The sequence below is a fragment of the Phyllobates terribilis genome, unplaced genomic scaffold (assembly GCF_046119375.1).
Source record: "Phyllobates terribilis strain yellow unplaced genomic scaffold, ASM4611937v1 Scaffold_12__6_contigs__length_324123572, whole genome shotgun sequence".
Lineage (NCBI taxonomy): Eukaryota > Metazoa > Chordata > Amphibia > Anura > Dendrobatidae > Phyllobates > Phyllobates terribilis.
The window spans coordinates 162,420,908-162,435,675 of record NW_027362772.1 but is presented as its reverse complement, the minus strand read 5'-3'; the positions used below and the strand labels follow the sequence as shown (position 1 = coordinate 162,435,675).

Sequence of the window (14,768 nt, the reverse complement as noted above, 5' to 3'; positions counted from 1 at the left end):
GTCATCGAAGGCGTAAAACCCCTAGATGTTAGCTGCTTGGATCATTCATACATGCCACAAAATCATTTTTGTGTAATCGGGGGATGTGCTGCCAACAACATACAGAATTGGCACTCCTGCAATTCTGTCAGATAATACTCAGTTTCTTCCTGAAAATGATTGCAATCACAAATTCTTTGGTATTATTATCTTTATTTAATTTGCCTTCAATGAAAAAACACAAAAAGAATTGTCCTAAAGCCAAATTGGATATAATTCCTCACCAAACCAAAAAAAAGGGGGTGGACAAAAGTATTGGCACTGTTTGAAAAATCATGTGATGCTTCTCTAGTTCGTGTAATTAACAGCACCTGTAACTTACCTGTGGCACCTAACAGGTGTTGGCAATAACTAAATCACACTTGCAGCCAGTTAACATGGATTAAAGTTGACTCAACCTCTGTCCTGTGTCCTTGTGTGTACCACATTGAGCATGGAGAAAAGAAAGAAGACCAAAGAACTGTCTGAGGACTTGAGAAACCAAATTGCGAGGAAGCATGAGCAATCTCAAGGCTACAAGTCCATCTCCAAAGACCTGAATGTTCCTGTGTCTTCCGTGCGCAGTGTCATCAAGAAGTTTAAAGCCCATGGCACTGTGGCTAACCTCCCTAGATGTGGATGGAGAAGAAAAATTGATGAGAGATTTCAACGCAAGATTGTGCGGATGGTGGATAAAGAACCTCGACTAACTTCCAAACAAGTTCAAGCTGCCCTGCAGTATGAGGGTACAACAGTGTCAACCCGTACTATTCGTCGGCGTCTGAATGAAAAGGGACTGTATGGTAGGATACCCAGGAAGACCCCACTTCTTACCCCGAGACATAAAAAAGCCAGGCTGGAGTTTGCCTAAACTTACCTGAGAAAGCCTAAAGCGTTTTGGAAGAATGTTCTCTGGTGAGATGAGACAAAAGTAGAGCTTTTTGGCAAAAAGCATCAACATAGAGTGTACAGGAAAAAAAAAGAGGCATTCAAAGAAAAGAACACGGTCCCTACAGTCAAGCATGGTGGAGGTTCCCAGATGTTTTGGGGTTGCTTTGCGGCCTCTGGCACTGGACTGCTTGACCGTGTGCATGGCATTATGAAGTCTGAAGACTACCAACAAATTTTGCAGCATAATGTAGGGCCCAGTGTGAGAAAGCTGGGTCTCCCTCAGAGGTCATGGGTCTTCCAGCAGGACAATGACCCAAAACACACTTCCAAAAGCACTATAAAATGGTTTGAGAGAAAGCACTGGAGACTTCTAAGGTGGCCAGCAATGAGTCCAGACCTGAACCCCATAGAACACCTGTGGAGAGATCTCAAAATGGCAGTTTGGAGAAGGCACCCTTCAAATATCAGGGACCTGGAGCAGTTTGCCAAAGAAGAATGGTCTACAATTCCAGGAGAGCATTGTAAGAAACTCATTGATGGTTACCGGAAGCGGTTGTTCGCAGTTATTTTGGCTAAAGGTTGTGCAACCAAGTATTAGGCTTAGGGTGCCAATACTTTTGTCCGGCCGTTTTTTGGAGTTTTGTGTGAAATGATCAATGATTTGATTTTTGCTTCATTCTCTTTTGTGTTTTTTCCTTGCAAGCAAATTAAATGAAGATAATAATACCAAAGAATTTGTGATTGCAATCATTTTCAGGAAGAAACTGAGTATTATCTGCCAGAATTGCAGGGGTGCCAATACTTTTGACCAGCACTGTATGTGCCGTATGAGTTCCCATACAGCTTTGTCGGCCTTTTGTCCAATAAATGAGCGCCGCTCCTGTATACAGTCAATCAGCGCTCACTTATTGGCAGAAATCAGCTGGTGTAATGGGCCTTGTGAGGGGCTCCTTAGTCATTATTTTAGTCCGGCAGAAGCATTTATCACCTTAGGACATAATACTCCTCATTGTGCTCACCTGCTTTGACAGGAAATAAAACCGCATTTATAAGATGTGAGCTTTGCAAACCGAGACATCTGATATGTTAACTTGTCAGTCTGTTGTTTCTTTTACTCTGTTTACAAGTCAAATGCAACAAAACCTGATGTATCACCTGAGATTAGGATCTGTCCATTGTGGGTGCGGAATATCAGGGGTATTCTGTTTCATTGCCTGCTTGTTCTCCAGTATTTACTGACACGCTTAAAAGATTTGTTTCTGAAACAGGAGAATCAAGTCCCCCGTCACACTAAGCGAGATCGTTAGCTAGATCGCTGCTGAGTCACAAGTTTTGTGACGCAACAGCGACCTCAGCAGCGATCTCGCTAGGTTTGACACGTAGCAGCGACCATGCCCCTGCTGTGAGATCGCTAGTCGTGTCGGAATGGCCTGGACCATTTTTTGATTGTTGAGGCCCCGCTGGGTAGCATGCATCGGTGTGTTTGACACCTTACCAACGACCTCGTTGGCGACTCAGAACTGAGACACATAGGCGTGCATTTGCGTTGCATCGTCATACAGGTCGCTACGGGTCGCCGTATCATTGTTGCGTCGTTGGGAAGATCTGACTGTTTGACATCTCACCAGCGACCACATAGCGACGCAGCAACGATCCGTGACAGGTCGTATCGTTGTCGGGATCGCTGTAGCGTCGTTAAGAGTGACGATACCCTCAGATTCTTATAGGAAACTGTCCCTACTTAGACAAGTGAACTAGCGGCCGTCTGCTGACAGTCATCAGCCCCACCGCCCCTAATACAAAGCAAGTTCTGCTCACGTATATTATGTCTATGGTGGCTACTAGTGATGAGCAAGCATGCTTGTGACTTGAGATTTACGAGCAGGCTCAGGTGTTTTCCAAGTATCTTCAGCATGCTCAGGTGTTGTGTTTGAGTCACGCTGAGCACATGATTTGCGACTGTTTGACAGCTTTAATACATATTAGGAATGCTTATTTCTTAGGCATTCTTCACATGTATTAAAGCTGTCAAACAGTCGCATATCATGCACACAGAGTAACTCAAACATAACACCCAAGCACGCCGAAGATACTCGGCAAGCACCCGAGCATGCTCGCCGAAAGGGTTAACAGAACATGCTACAAGAAGAGGCTCCAACTTGATCACTCCAGAGCCTTTACCTCTGTTCATTCACAGATTCTCGGTGCATGCATACGATACCAATACTACAGAATTTGTAGTGCCCATAAATATCAGATGGAACCAGCAAACTATTTAATGTGCGTGTCCACAGATTGAAAGAAGGATTGGGCATGTAGGATTTCGACACGCCCGATCCTTTGTTTCCACAAATTGCTGCCAGAGTGGTCTGTCAAGAAGCTTATTCCCCTCTCCCTATTGAAAAAGCTGTGCATTTATCTACTTAAAGGGGTTGTCCACTATTAGGACAACCCCCTCTTGATCTAAATGTTTGGCCCCAATAAAATAAAAAAGCTTATACTCACTTCCCATGCCAGCACTGTTCCAGCGGTGTCGGCACTTGCAGACTTGGGGCTCCCGTGCTGTTGTTGTGACACTTGAACCTGGCTCCCAATGAGAGCTGGTGTCACTGGCCCCACCCTAGTACGAATTGAACAGGAAGAGGAAGTCAGAGATCATACGCAGCCCAGACTTCCTCTTCATGTTAAATTCAACAGAAGGCAGAGACAGTGATGCTGATTGGGCGCTGGGGTCACGTGTCACAACACTGCTCGAGAGCACCGACCATGAGTGCCGACACCGCTGGAACGGCGCCAGCACGGTTGGTGAGTATAAGCATTTTTATTTTATCAGAGCCAAGGTGTTGACCAAGAAGTGGACAACTTGTTTAAAGGGGTTGTTCAGCCACCTTAAAAATAGCTTAGAATGCTATAAACAATAGAATTGCTAATATACATAAGCGATCTCCCGCTGGTCTTCATAGATTTCCAATTGGTACCAATACTTCTTGGCTCCCACACTGGTTTTTTGTTCTTTCTTTTCCTGCACTAACATGTTGATGTCTGTAGTCAATAACTTGTTGAAGTGGTGATGTGTCAGTAAGGCTGAGGTCACCCATGCAGCCATTGATTGGCTGCAGTGGTCACATATTAGTATTGACATGTCATCACAAGATTAACAAGAACAGACTGGCAGTGGACCCAGGAAATGATGGAATGGGAGCAATTGGTAAGGTGGTTATTACTCCTATTATAGCTGTCACATCTTCACCAGGATCTGCTCCTGTGATGTATTCTCCTGACACCAGGCACCCCCGTATTCATTCTGCAGGTGACGCTGCTGATAGGCTCTGTCCAGCCATTTCGATTAGGGTGGCTGGGACCTGTAGCGCCGCCCAGTCTGGCAGTATGGGTGTGCGCACTGTCCAGCTGGAGTTATCAGCTTCCTGCTCCAGTCAATAGGAGAGCACCACACCCTACTTAAGCTTCCAGCTTACTGCTGCCAGATATAACCTTGTGCTCCTCTGGATTAGTCCTGTCTGTTTAACTGCTTGTATTATTGTTGCTTGTTATGATCTCCGCTTGTTTCTGATTATTCTTACGGATTCTGATTTTGTACTTTTGTGCCCTCTTGGCTTCATCCCGGCTACATGACCATTCCTGCCAGCCTGCTCCACCGTACAGCGGCATATTCCATGGCCCCAGCCCAGGGGCCCCTGTTTAAGTCCAGATCACTGTACAGAGGTTAAAGGGTGAAGGTGTTGTTTGAACATATTTTCTTAGGTGGCTGGACAATTCCTTTAAAACATTTTCAAAACAATTTATGAATGACAGTAGCTCAATATTATAATTTTTAATTCCTAATTATGATTGCATAGGTTACATTTACTAAGAATAAGAATTATTCCGCTGTTCTCTCTGCATTAACCCTAGAATTTCTTCTTTTCACAGCACTTCCATTCCCAATATGTTTGCCGCTTCCATCTGAAGGAGAACAGTGTCATACCCGGACCAATAACCTCTTAAAGTTGATAACCTATGGTGCAGATTATGATTTGGGTTTGCCGCGTTGTCCTTGTGCTGAAGGTCTGGTGTGCACCAGTAAAGGGTATGCTTGCTAATGAGGCTTCTATAACACAAGCATTTGTGAAAATATATATTAACTGATCCTATAGCATGACACAGGGAAATACATACATAAGCATTGTCATCACTAGGCACTTGAGACTTTGGTAAGCACATGTAAAATATGTCATTCATCATTCTACTGTTTTCGTATGTGACAGAGGGACCCTTAGATCCCTCAAGTACCAGGCTCGCTCATATGTCGCTGTAAAATTTGGTCTACCTGCTGCTTCCACTAGGGGGAGTTTTATGCTTACCGCTTACCATTTACACATTGAACTCAATAATGTGCTCCCTCTAGTGGCAACTGTAGGTACATAGAATGTTATCACTTAGCTCTATGTCTTTGCAGGAAATTGGGAGCTCTGTATAATAAAAAGTGAGTTCTAAATCTAATAGTGATATATTAGCTAATTAACTATAATTTAATGTTTGACCTAAAAATGACTTGACATTATATGAACATTTACTTTAAAGCATAAATCACTTTTCTGAACCCGAATACAATACAAGGTTGTGACGCGCCCCCTGGGCCGTGGGGTACTCGGTAGCCGGGCCGGTCCGTGCTGGGGGTGTCACAGTGGCGGTGACCCGGTCCGTGACCCAGGGCAGTCAATGAAAGGGGAATAAAGAAAAGGGAATAAAGTTTTTATATATAATGTTCGTGACGCCACCTGTGGTATTCGGCTATATGGAGCCGCCGCTGGGGTGCAGATCCTCTGGAGCTGATGATGACGCAGCAGAGTTGGTTCAGCTCTCCACAGGCAGAGCTTAGCTCCAGGGCAGTAAGTGGTGATTTTATAGATATTGCTGGTGTAGTGCAATGCAGGTGATGGCGCAGATAATGACCAGTCCACAACTTAATGGCGGTGTCCTCTTATCTTTACTTGCGGTTATTATGCAGACCGCGGCACGGGTACTAGCTGGTAATGGAGGTCCGGACGGCCTGGAAGCAAGTTGGGGATCCACCTCGCCAGGTGAAGTTGTAGGCCTTCCCTTTGCGCTAATCTCTTTGGCCCTGCTGCTAATAGCTGTGCTGCGGCCCTTGTCCCTGAGTAAAACATCTTTGTGCTCACCCGTATGACAGGCAGCTCGGGCCTTCCTGGAGTGTGGCTCCCACGTGGCCGTGCTGGGCCCTATGGTGCTGCTGAGCCTCCAGGCGTCTGATGGGGCCAGGAGACCTGCAGTCTCCTGCCCTCCGGTTTCTGCTGCTGGGCCTTCAGTGCCCCACAACCTCGGACTCCAGGGTCCAGTTCTGACTCACAGCTCCACTCCCCAGGTCCTTCCTCGTCGCTGTCCTGTCTTCAACTCCTCTCACTAACTCTTACTAACCCCACCTCCAGATCCCAGTTGTCAAGGGGAGGAGCTCCCCTTGCTGGTCTGGAGCCAGGAACGTGTTGTATGCTATTGTACCTGACTAGGGGACCCCTGCTTCCTTCCAGGCATGGCATCACCCCTTGTGAGGGAGGCAATGCCACTGTGGCAACCGGACTCCTGGGGTGCCACATTCCCCCCTAGTTAACTTCAATACTCCCGGACTGAGGATACCTTTTAAAATTAACAATTAACAATTCACATTACAAATAGTTTACAAAGTCCAAAATTACAAAAACCCAACCAAAAACATATAGCAGTCACTGCGGCGCTTAGTCTTTACGCCACAATCCGGATAACTGAAATTTGGCTGGTGGGAACCGCATCAACCCACTTTGTGTATCGTCCCTGGGCGTGGCTTCAGGGCACTCTGTCGTTGGGCCTGGTCTTCGGCCATGCCTGCGGTTTATTTTCAAGGCCACTTACCAACTATTTTCAACATTGTCCTGACCACACCTAGTCCTGTGGTCCAATTGTCCATAAATTTAACAACTATATATATCCAGGATTATTTAATGGTTACAACTATATATGACATACACTTTAGTTCCTCCAGCAGGCAGGGAGCTGACCTTTAGTACTCCGGGTCGATCTACGTGGTACATTTGTTGTCACTGACCTACCCTGGTCCCTAGTGTCTACCCCTGGTGTGGTGGGTTCAGTGTGAACTACACTACGGGTAGTCTGAGGTAACACCGGTAGGCTGGGTAATCTCCTACGAATTCTTTGACTCACCCTGGGTACGACAGGTTCACTGCTAGCAGAGGGTAGATTCTCCTGATCTGCTGCTGATGAAGCATCTGTCTCTGGGGCCGACTGGTCTTCCAGATGTTCTGGAGCCTCTGCAGCTTCTGGTGAGGCCGCTTGGAGAAAGGTCAGGACCGGTACCACAATTGCTCTGTTCACCTGCGTCCAAGACCGGGGAAATGCTCCAAGGACTGTTTGGACCGTTTCTTCCACCTTTTCTGTGGGCTGAGGGCTGTCTTGGTCTTCTTCTTTGTGTTTCAACTGGGCATATCTTCAAGTGGTCTCTTGAGACTGCCGCTGAAGTTTCCCCTCCATCTTTACTGATGAGGCACACTTTGGTGTTATCGTAATTCGAGGGTAGGACGGTGTATGGCTCAACCTCCCACTGGTCATCTAATTTATGGACTCGTCTCTTCCTCTTGAGTACCTGTTCTCCAGGTGACAAGGGAACTGCAGGTGCGTGCTGATTATAAGTTCTCTCCTGCCTCTGTCTCGCCTGGGACAAACTTCTCTCAACACATTCTTGCACCTTGCGGTATTGTTGCTGCCGCTCTGTATCCCAATCTGCATCTGGTGATGTCGTCTCTGGTGTTAAAACTCCCATGTCTAAGTCAATGGGTAGCTTACCGGGTCTTGCTCTTATCAGGTAAGCAGGTGTACAGTTGGTGGAGTTCACCGGGATGTGGTTATATAGGTCCACCAAATCTGGTAACTCCTCTGGCCACAGGCTACGTTCTTCAAGGGGCAACATCTTCAACAGGTCTATTACCACCTGGTTCATCTTCTCGCACAACCCGTTGGTCTGGGGATGATACGGCGTCGTCCTTATTTTCTTGCAGTCGTACAAGTTACAGAATTCCTGGAACACTTCTGTTTCAAAGACTGGACCTTGGTCGGTAAGCACTCGTTCAGGGTGAAACGCTTTGGCTGCCATCTGAGCCGTCTGATCTTTCACTGGCACTACTACCAAGAACCTGGAGTAGTAGTCTACTATGGTGAGAGCACAGACATAGCCTGACCGGCTTGGGGCTAGCTTCATGTGGTCCAAGGCTACCAGTTCAAGTGGTTGTTTGGTGATTATGGGCTGCAGGGGAGCACTCTGGCTATCGCGGTCTTTCCGTCTCAGGTTGCATGGACCACATTCTCGACACCATCTCTCGATTGCTTTCCTCATGCCAACCCAGTAGAATCGCTCACGTACCAGGACTTCCAACTTCTTCCACCTGAAGTGTCCTGCTCCATCGTGGTATGCTTCTAAGACCATTGGCACATCCCGCCTCGGGATTACCACCTGCCAGACCAGTTAGTGTGTCCGGGAGTTGATGCTTCTTTGACACAGCTTTCCCTCGTAGATGAACAGCTTGCCCTTCTCCTTCCACAACTGTTGGGTCTCCTGTGGAGCATCTGGATCAGGGTGTGAGTCAGCTTGTGTCAACAACTCCTTTACCAGGCGGACAGCCGGGTCGCTATCCTGCGTTTCTGCCCATCCATGGTGGGGCAATGGGTTGAACGTGGCCTCTCTGTTGGTGGAGCGCTTGTCCCTCACACAGTGGGAGCACTGGGTCACCCCGTGCGATGGAAAGCGGGTAGCTCTTTCTCCTCCAGCTCTTCCGGGTCTTCTCCCCATCTGGCAATTTGGGCATCCTGGACAGCGCATCAGCATTTGTGTTTTTGTGCCCCGCCCGATACTTGATGGTAAACTCGTAGTTAGACAGTCAGGCCATCCATCGTTGTTCTAGGGCACCAAGCTTCGCAGTCTCCAGGTGCGTCAGCGGGTTGTTGTCCGTGAAGACTGTAAATCTGGAGGAGGCGAGGTAGTGTTTGAAGCGCTCTGTTACAGCCCAGACTATGGCTAAAAACTCCAACTTAAAGGAACTATAGTTGTCGGGGTTTCTTTCCGTGGGCCAGAGCTTCCTGTTGGCTTAGGCAATCACTCTCTCTCTGCCTTGCTGTACCTGGGACAGCACCGCTCCCAATCCCACGTTGCTGGCATCCGTATGAAGTATAAAGGGTTGGCCATAGTCTGGGTAGGCCAGGACTTCGTCTCCAGTAAGAGCCATTTTCAGTCGAGTGAAAGATTTGTCTTCTGGTTTACCCCATTTGAACTGAGGTTTCGGGTTCTTGGCCTTCTTGGACTGGCCCACTAAGAGGTCCTGCATGGGCGCCGCTATCTTGGTGAAACCCTTGATAAATCTCCTGTAGTAGCCTACCAGCCCTAGCAACTGCCGCACTTCCTTGATAGTGGAGGGTCTTGGCCAGTCCTTGATCACGGTGACTTTTTCAGGGTCTGGTGCAACACCTTCGGCGCTTACCACATGACCTAGGTACTGCACCTTGGGCTTCAGCAGGTGGCAATTGGACTGTTTTACTTTCAGGCTATAACCAGATAGGGCTTCGAACACCTCGGCCAGGTGCTCCAGGTGGTCTTCATATGTCTTCGAGTAGACAATTACGTCGTCTAGGTACAGCAGGACGGTTTCGAAGTTTTTGTGTCCTAGGCAACACTCCATTAACCGTTGGAAGGTTCCTGGGGCGTTGTAGAGCCCAAATGGCATGCAGTTGAACTCGCTGAGACCCATTGGTGTTGTAAACGCAGTCTTTTCTCTGTCCGCCTCTGACACGGGAACCTGCCAATACCCACTGGTGAGATCCAAAGTGGAGAAATAATTAAGGATCTTAGTGCAGCTAATGATTCCTCAATTCTGGGTAATGGGTAGGCGTCCTTATGTGTAATGCAGTTAATCAGCCTGTAATCAACACACATCCTCATTGTACCATCTTTCTTTCTAACGAGAACTAATGGATCTGCCCCGGGGCTGCAACTATCTCTGATCACCCCAGCCTCCTTCATCTCCCGTAACATTCCTTTGGCACATTGATAGTGAGCTGGGGGTACAGGCCTGTACCTCTCTTTATTGGGCGGATGATCTCCTGTGGAGATATGATGTTGGACCCCTTTTACCTGCCTAAAGTCTAGTAGGTGTTTGCTGAAGACTTGCTCATATTCTTGGACCACCCGGTATACTCCATGCTTTTGGTGCAAAGGGGTGGAGTCAGTGCCCACTAGTAGCTTCTGACACCAATCCTCCATTTGCTCCTTGGAGCCATTATCCTCCCCCGGTTTGGACGGAGGCAAGGGTTCCACTGCTTTTATTGCATTGTTACTGACAGTGAACAGCTTAGCAAGGGTAGCATACCGGGGTAAATGGACCTCTTTCTCCCCACAATTTAGGATGCGTATTGGTACTCTCCCCTTGCGGACATCGACTACACCCCTGACTGTCAAGATGGTGGGCCTTCTATCAGAGTACACGAGTTCTACCAGGGCCTGATAATCTTGACCCCTGAGACCTATTGCTGCCCGACACCATATTAACATTTCACTCCTAGGGGGCATTGCAATGGGGAATGGATCACTCATTCTGACACTGTTGACTTCTCCTCCAGAAAGCTCTACCTGTTGTCTTTGCATCAGGGCTCTGATCTCCTTCTGCAGAACTCGCTACTGACTGGAACTGGCAGTCTCTGCGACCTGTTGCAACAAACAATAATTTCCCCAAGACAATTCTCTATCACATTGGTGCCTATAGTTATCATAGGATGACTTTCTCAGCGATCAATATCAACAATAATCAACCCTTGTGATGGCAATTCTACTCGGCCAACTTCTATGGTCACCTTTTTATACCCCACCTGAGGCAAGGGCTGACCATTGCTGGCAAAGATGTTAGTATGTTCATCTGGACTGCGGGTAATGTCTGAATCAATCCAGTATCGTTTGAAAAGGATATATGGTATCGTTGTCACCTGGGAACCAGGGTCCAGTAACGCGTTCATCGGGATGCCATCAAGCACGACAGGTAGGACCGGTTGTCCTCCCACGTACTTGTCTCGCCAGCTTTGTGGGCCTGGTCGTCTTACTCCTGGGGGTTGGCCCTCTGCCCCAGGGGTTGCTCGTTTAAATTACAGAATCTTGCGAGTAGTGTTGAGCCACCCCCGTAGTGTTCGAGTTCGGTTCGGTTCGTCGAACACCCGTGTGTTCGCCGAACTGTTCGTCGAACTGTTCGTCGAACACCTTCGAACACCGTTAAAACCAATGGCAGGCAAACAAAAACACATAGAAACACATAGAAAACACCTTCAAAGGTGTCCAAAAGCTGACAAACTGCTCAGAAGACACAACTAACACATGGAAAAGTGACAAGTACATATAGTCATGCGAAAAGAAAAGAGGTGGAGGAGTAAAAGGAGGGGGAGACACAGATATAGGCATGTCATGCCCTACTAAAATCCAAAAAGTGAGAAGCCGACACGGCTAGTCCGTTCCTGCCTGTGCCACCTCTGTGTCGCCGGGTTTGTGCCAGAGCCACGGTGGACCCTGACGGCCAGCCCCCCTATCCCAATACTGGTGCCTGTCCGCCGGTGGGTCGAGGCCCCCCACGGTGGGGGGGGGGGTAACATCTGCAGAAGAAAGACCATCTTCCAGCCAAACTAAGATGTCGACTTCTTTTCGTGGACAATGTGATACGATCCCATTCTTACGGACACGCCCATCGCTACAAATTCTAGATGAGGCACAAAAACAGCAGGTGCTTCAACGGATATCAAGTGCTCCTTCAAGTGGGCTCTCCATCACCTCAATTTCAACATCACAAATACTCCAGTCCTCAGAGGTGTCACCCCAATCGCACTTGCTTCCTCACAGCTCCCAAGTCTCCAGCTGCCCGTCTGAGTATGGGGTAACACAGATGGCTGAGTCTGCCCAGCTGTTTACTCATACTATAGCCTGGGAAACGGAGGTCTGCTCCAGAGCTTCTGTTAATCCAGATGAGGAAATGATCTGATCCGATGCCCAAAATCTTTATAAGTTGGATCCAGGACCAGATGAAGAAGGTTCTGAGCATAATGTAGACCCTTGTTCCCAAACTGTAACTCCTGTTGGTGGAGACAATGATGAAGACGATGATGAGACTCAAATACCTGATTGGAGCGACAACTTGACTTTTCGGTCAGGGCAGGAAGAGGTTGGCTCTGAGGGCGACGGGTGTGATAACACACAGGGTGATGATGACGAGGTTGGAGATCCCACTTACTGTCAACCACAGTCAGACAGTTGATGAGGTCAGCAGAGGAGGTGGAGGAGGATGTGACTAGCCCTGGGGATGGGGATGACTCGGTACCCGGGCATTTGCCTGGCCTTGGGGATGTCGCGGTGGTCGGCTCCCTGGCCCGTACCCTGGGGTCTCTCTTTAAAAGGGTGGATAATTGTTAATTTTATAAGAGTTCATGACGCCACCTGTGGTATCTGGTGACAAGCACCAGCGCTGCAGCAGTCCACTGAGGCCGGTGATAAGGCAGCTCGATGGTATAGCTCCCCACAGGTGGAGCTAGGTCTCAGGGCAGCGTATGCAGGGGGAATGCAGGAGAGGCGAGACCCAGCTGGGTCAGAGCAAGAACGGGAACGGACACGGTAGTCACTTCAGTACCTTTTACTGGTGGAAATTCAGGCACATACCGGAGCACTGTAGGGTGAAGGGTGCATATCAGGATCCTCCCCAATGAGCGGGTGTAGGGCCTCCTGTTTCTTGCCTCTGCGTAGTAAGTTTCTGACCTGCCTGGAGCTAGGCCTAACTTTGTCTCTGTCCTGCGCTGGCTGACCTTGTGGTAGGGCCTTCTCTTGGAGTTCACGCTCCCAGTATGCGGGGCCTAAGCGTCTCCTGGCTCTGTTACATATCAGCACCTTAGCGATCCTGGGACTTGTAGTTCTCCAGGGATTCCGGTTATGCCTTACTGGGTCATAGAGATACCGGTAAGCTCGGATCCTGTGTCCGGTAAATGCTTCGGGGTGAGCTGGTTAAGCTCCTCTGCCCCTTATGTACTAACTCGCCACTCGCCTTCGGCCTACTCGGGTCCTCACTAGGCTATACACACTAACGGCAGCTTGCCGCGCTTCACTGATCTTACGGCACCGGCACACCTTAAGCTCTATCTGGGCTCCCTGAATCTAGCAAGCAGGAGCCTCGTGCTCCACTGCTGAACTATTAACTGCGTTCTCTAGACTAGACTGAGCTCCACTGCAGACTGACCTCTCTTAGGCTTCTCTACTGCAGGAACTCTTCAGAGGAACTGAACTGCCTAGCTCCACCTTCCCTTTTTATATCCCTAACGGGCTCCCTCTGCTGGTCTGAGGTGGAAGGTGGAGATGTGTGAATGTTTATGGGGGCCTCTTGTGGAGGATTCCATCAATGCACTCTTGTAGGATCTGTGATACCAAGCGCAGCGGGGCATCACAGATGCTATTGACGATGAGGTTAGGTTGCGCCTTCCTGAACAGAGACGGAGTACTGGAAGCACGTCAACAACTGCATCCTCAACCACAACTCTGCCTCTGACCACAAGTTGTAGTGGCTCTTCAGGTCACATGGGCTCTAAGCCTTGCATAGCCTGGGCATTTATTCAGATCGATAAGGATGACCCAAGTCGTGTTATCTGTAATATTTGTCAGCAAAAGCTAAGTAGAGGCCAAAAAATACATAGTTTGACTACTTCATGCATGTACCGTCACATGGATATGAAGCATAAGTTGCAGTGGGAAGCTCACTGTGCTACAATGCGGCCTAGCCGGCTGGGCCAACCACCGTCTGCCCCATCTTGTGCATCCGCAGCCTCTTCATCCTCTGTGACTGGGGGGACAGCAGTCACACATGTTTTTGGACGCAGACCTGCCACCTCTTTACCCGCAACAGCCAGTGTGATTGGCAGGTCGTCAGTTCATTGGGAAGTGGAAACACCTGCTAGTGTTGAGCGCTCTCCGACATCGAGAGCACCACCTTTGGATCAAGGCAACCTAACATGTCCGCCTGCATCTTCCTCACAGACCGGCAGTTGCCGGGGACACCCTACTCAACACCGTCTAAGCACAACAGCCAGCCCTCGGTCCCTCAGATGTGGAAAAGTAAAAGACCATTTCCTCCTAGCCATGAGAAAGCTAAGAGGTTGAATTTCACCATCTGCAAGCTGTTGGCTACAGAAATGCTGCCTTTCCACCTGGAGGACACAGAGGATTTTCAAGACCTTATGTCCGTCACAGTGCCCCAGTACCAGATGCCCAGTCGGCACTACTTCTCAAAGAAAAGTGTGCCTGCGCTCCACTAGCATGTCGCACACAACATCACCGCTTCTTTGAGAAACTCTGTGTGTGACAGGGTGCACTTCACCACAGACACTTGGACGAGAAGGCAGGGACAGGGGCGTTACATGTCGCTGACTGGGCACTGGGTAACTATGGTGACAGCAGGACAAGGGGCTGCTGTCCAAGTCTTACCGTCCCCACGAGTTGTGTGTTAATCCTCTTTATCTCGAACTTCCTCCACTGCTTCTGCCTCCTCAACCTCCTCTCGGTCCTCCACCTGCACCCAAAGCCTGTCTGGTAATGCCACCTGCTTTCTAACTGCACAGAAGGAATCCTGCACACCTCCTTACTATGCTGGCAGCAGGGCTCAACGCATCAGTGTTTACTTTGAAATGTCTGGGAAATGTGAGTCACACAGCTGAGGAGTTTTGATCAGCTCTGGAGACCCAGTTTCATGAAAGGTTGTCTCCACTGGACCTGCAACCAGGGAAAGCCATGTGCG

The 14,768-nt window shown here is 48.8% G+C and overlaps 1 protein-coding gene across 1 annotated transcript in view; it reads left to right on the top strand.

Annotated features, from left to right (window-relative positions):
* LOC141173167 (dickkopf-related protein 3-like) overlaps window positions 1-14,768 on the top strand; it is a 60,617-nt gene that overhangs the window by 30,048 nt on the left and 15,801 nt on the right. The window contains exon 5 of the mRNA XM_073657800.1: window positions 4,840-4,996. Within this exon, the coding sequence (XP_073513901.1) occupies window positions 4,840-4,996 (157 nt within the window). The remainder of the gene's footprint in view (window positions 1-4,839; window positions 4,997-14,768) is intronic.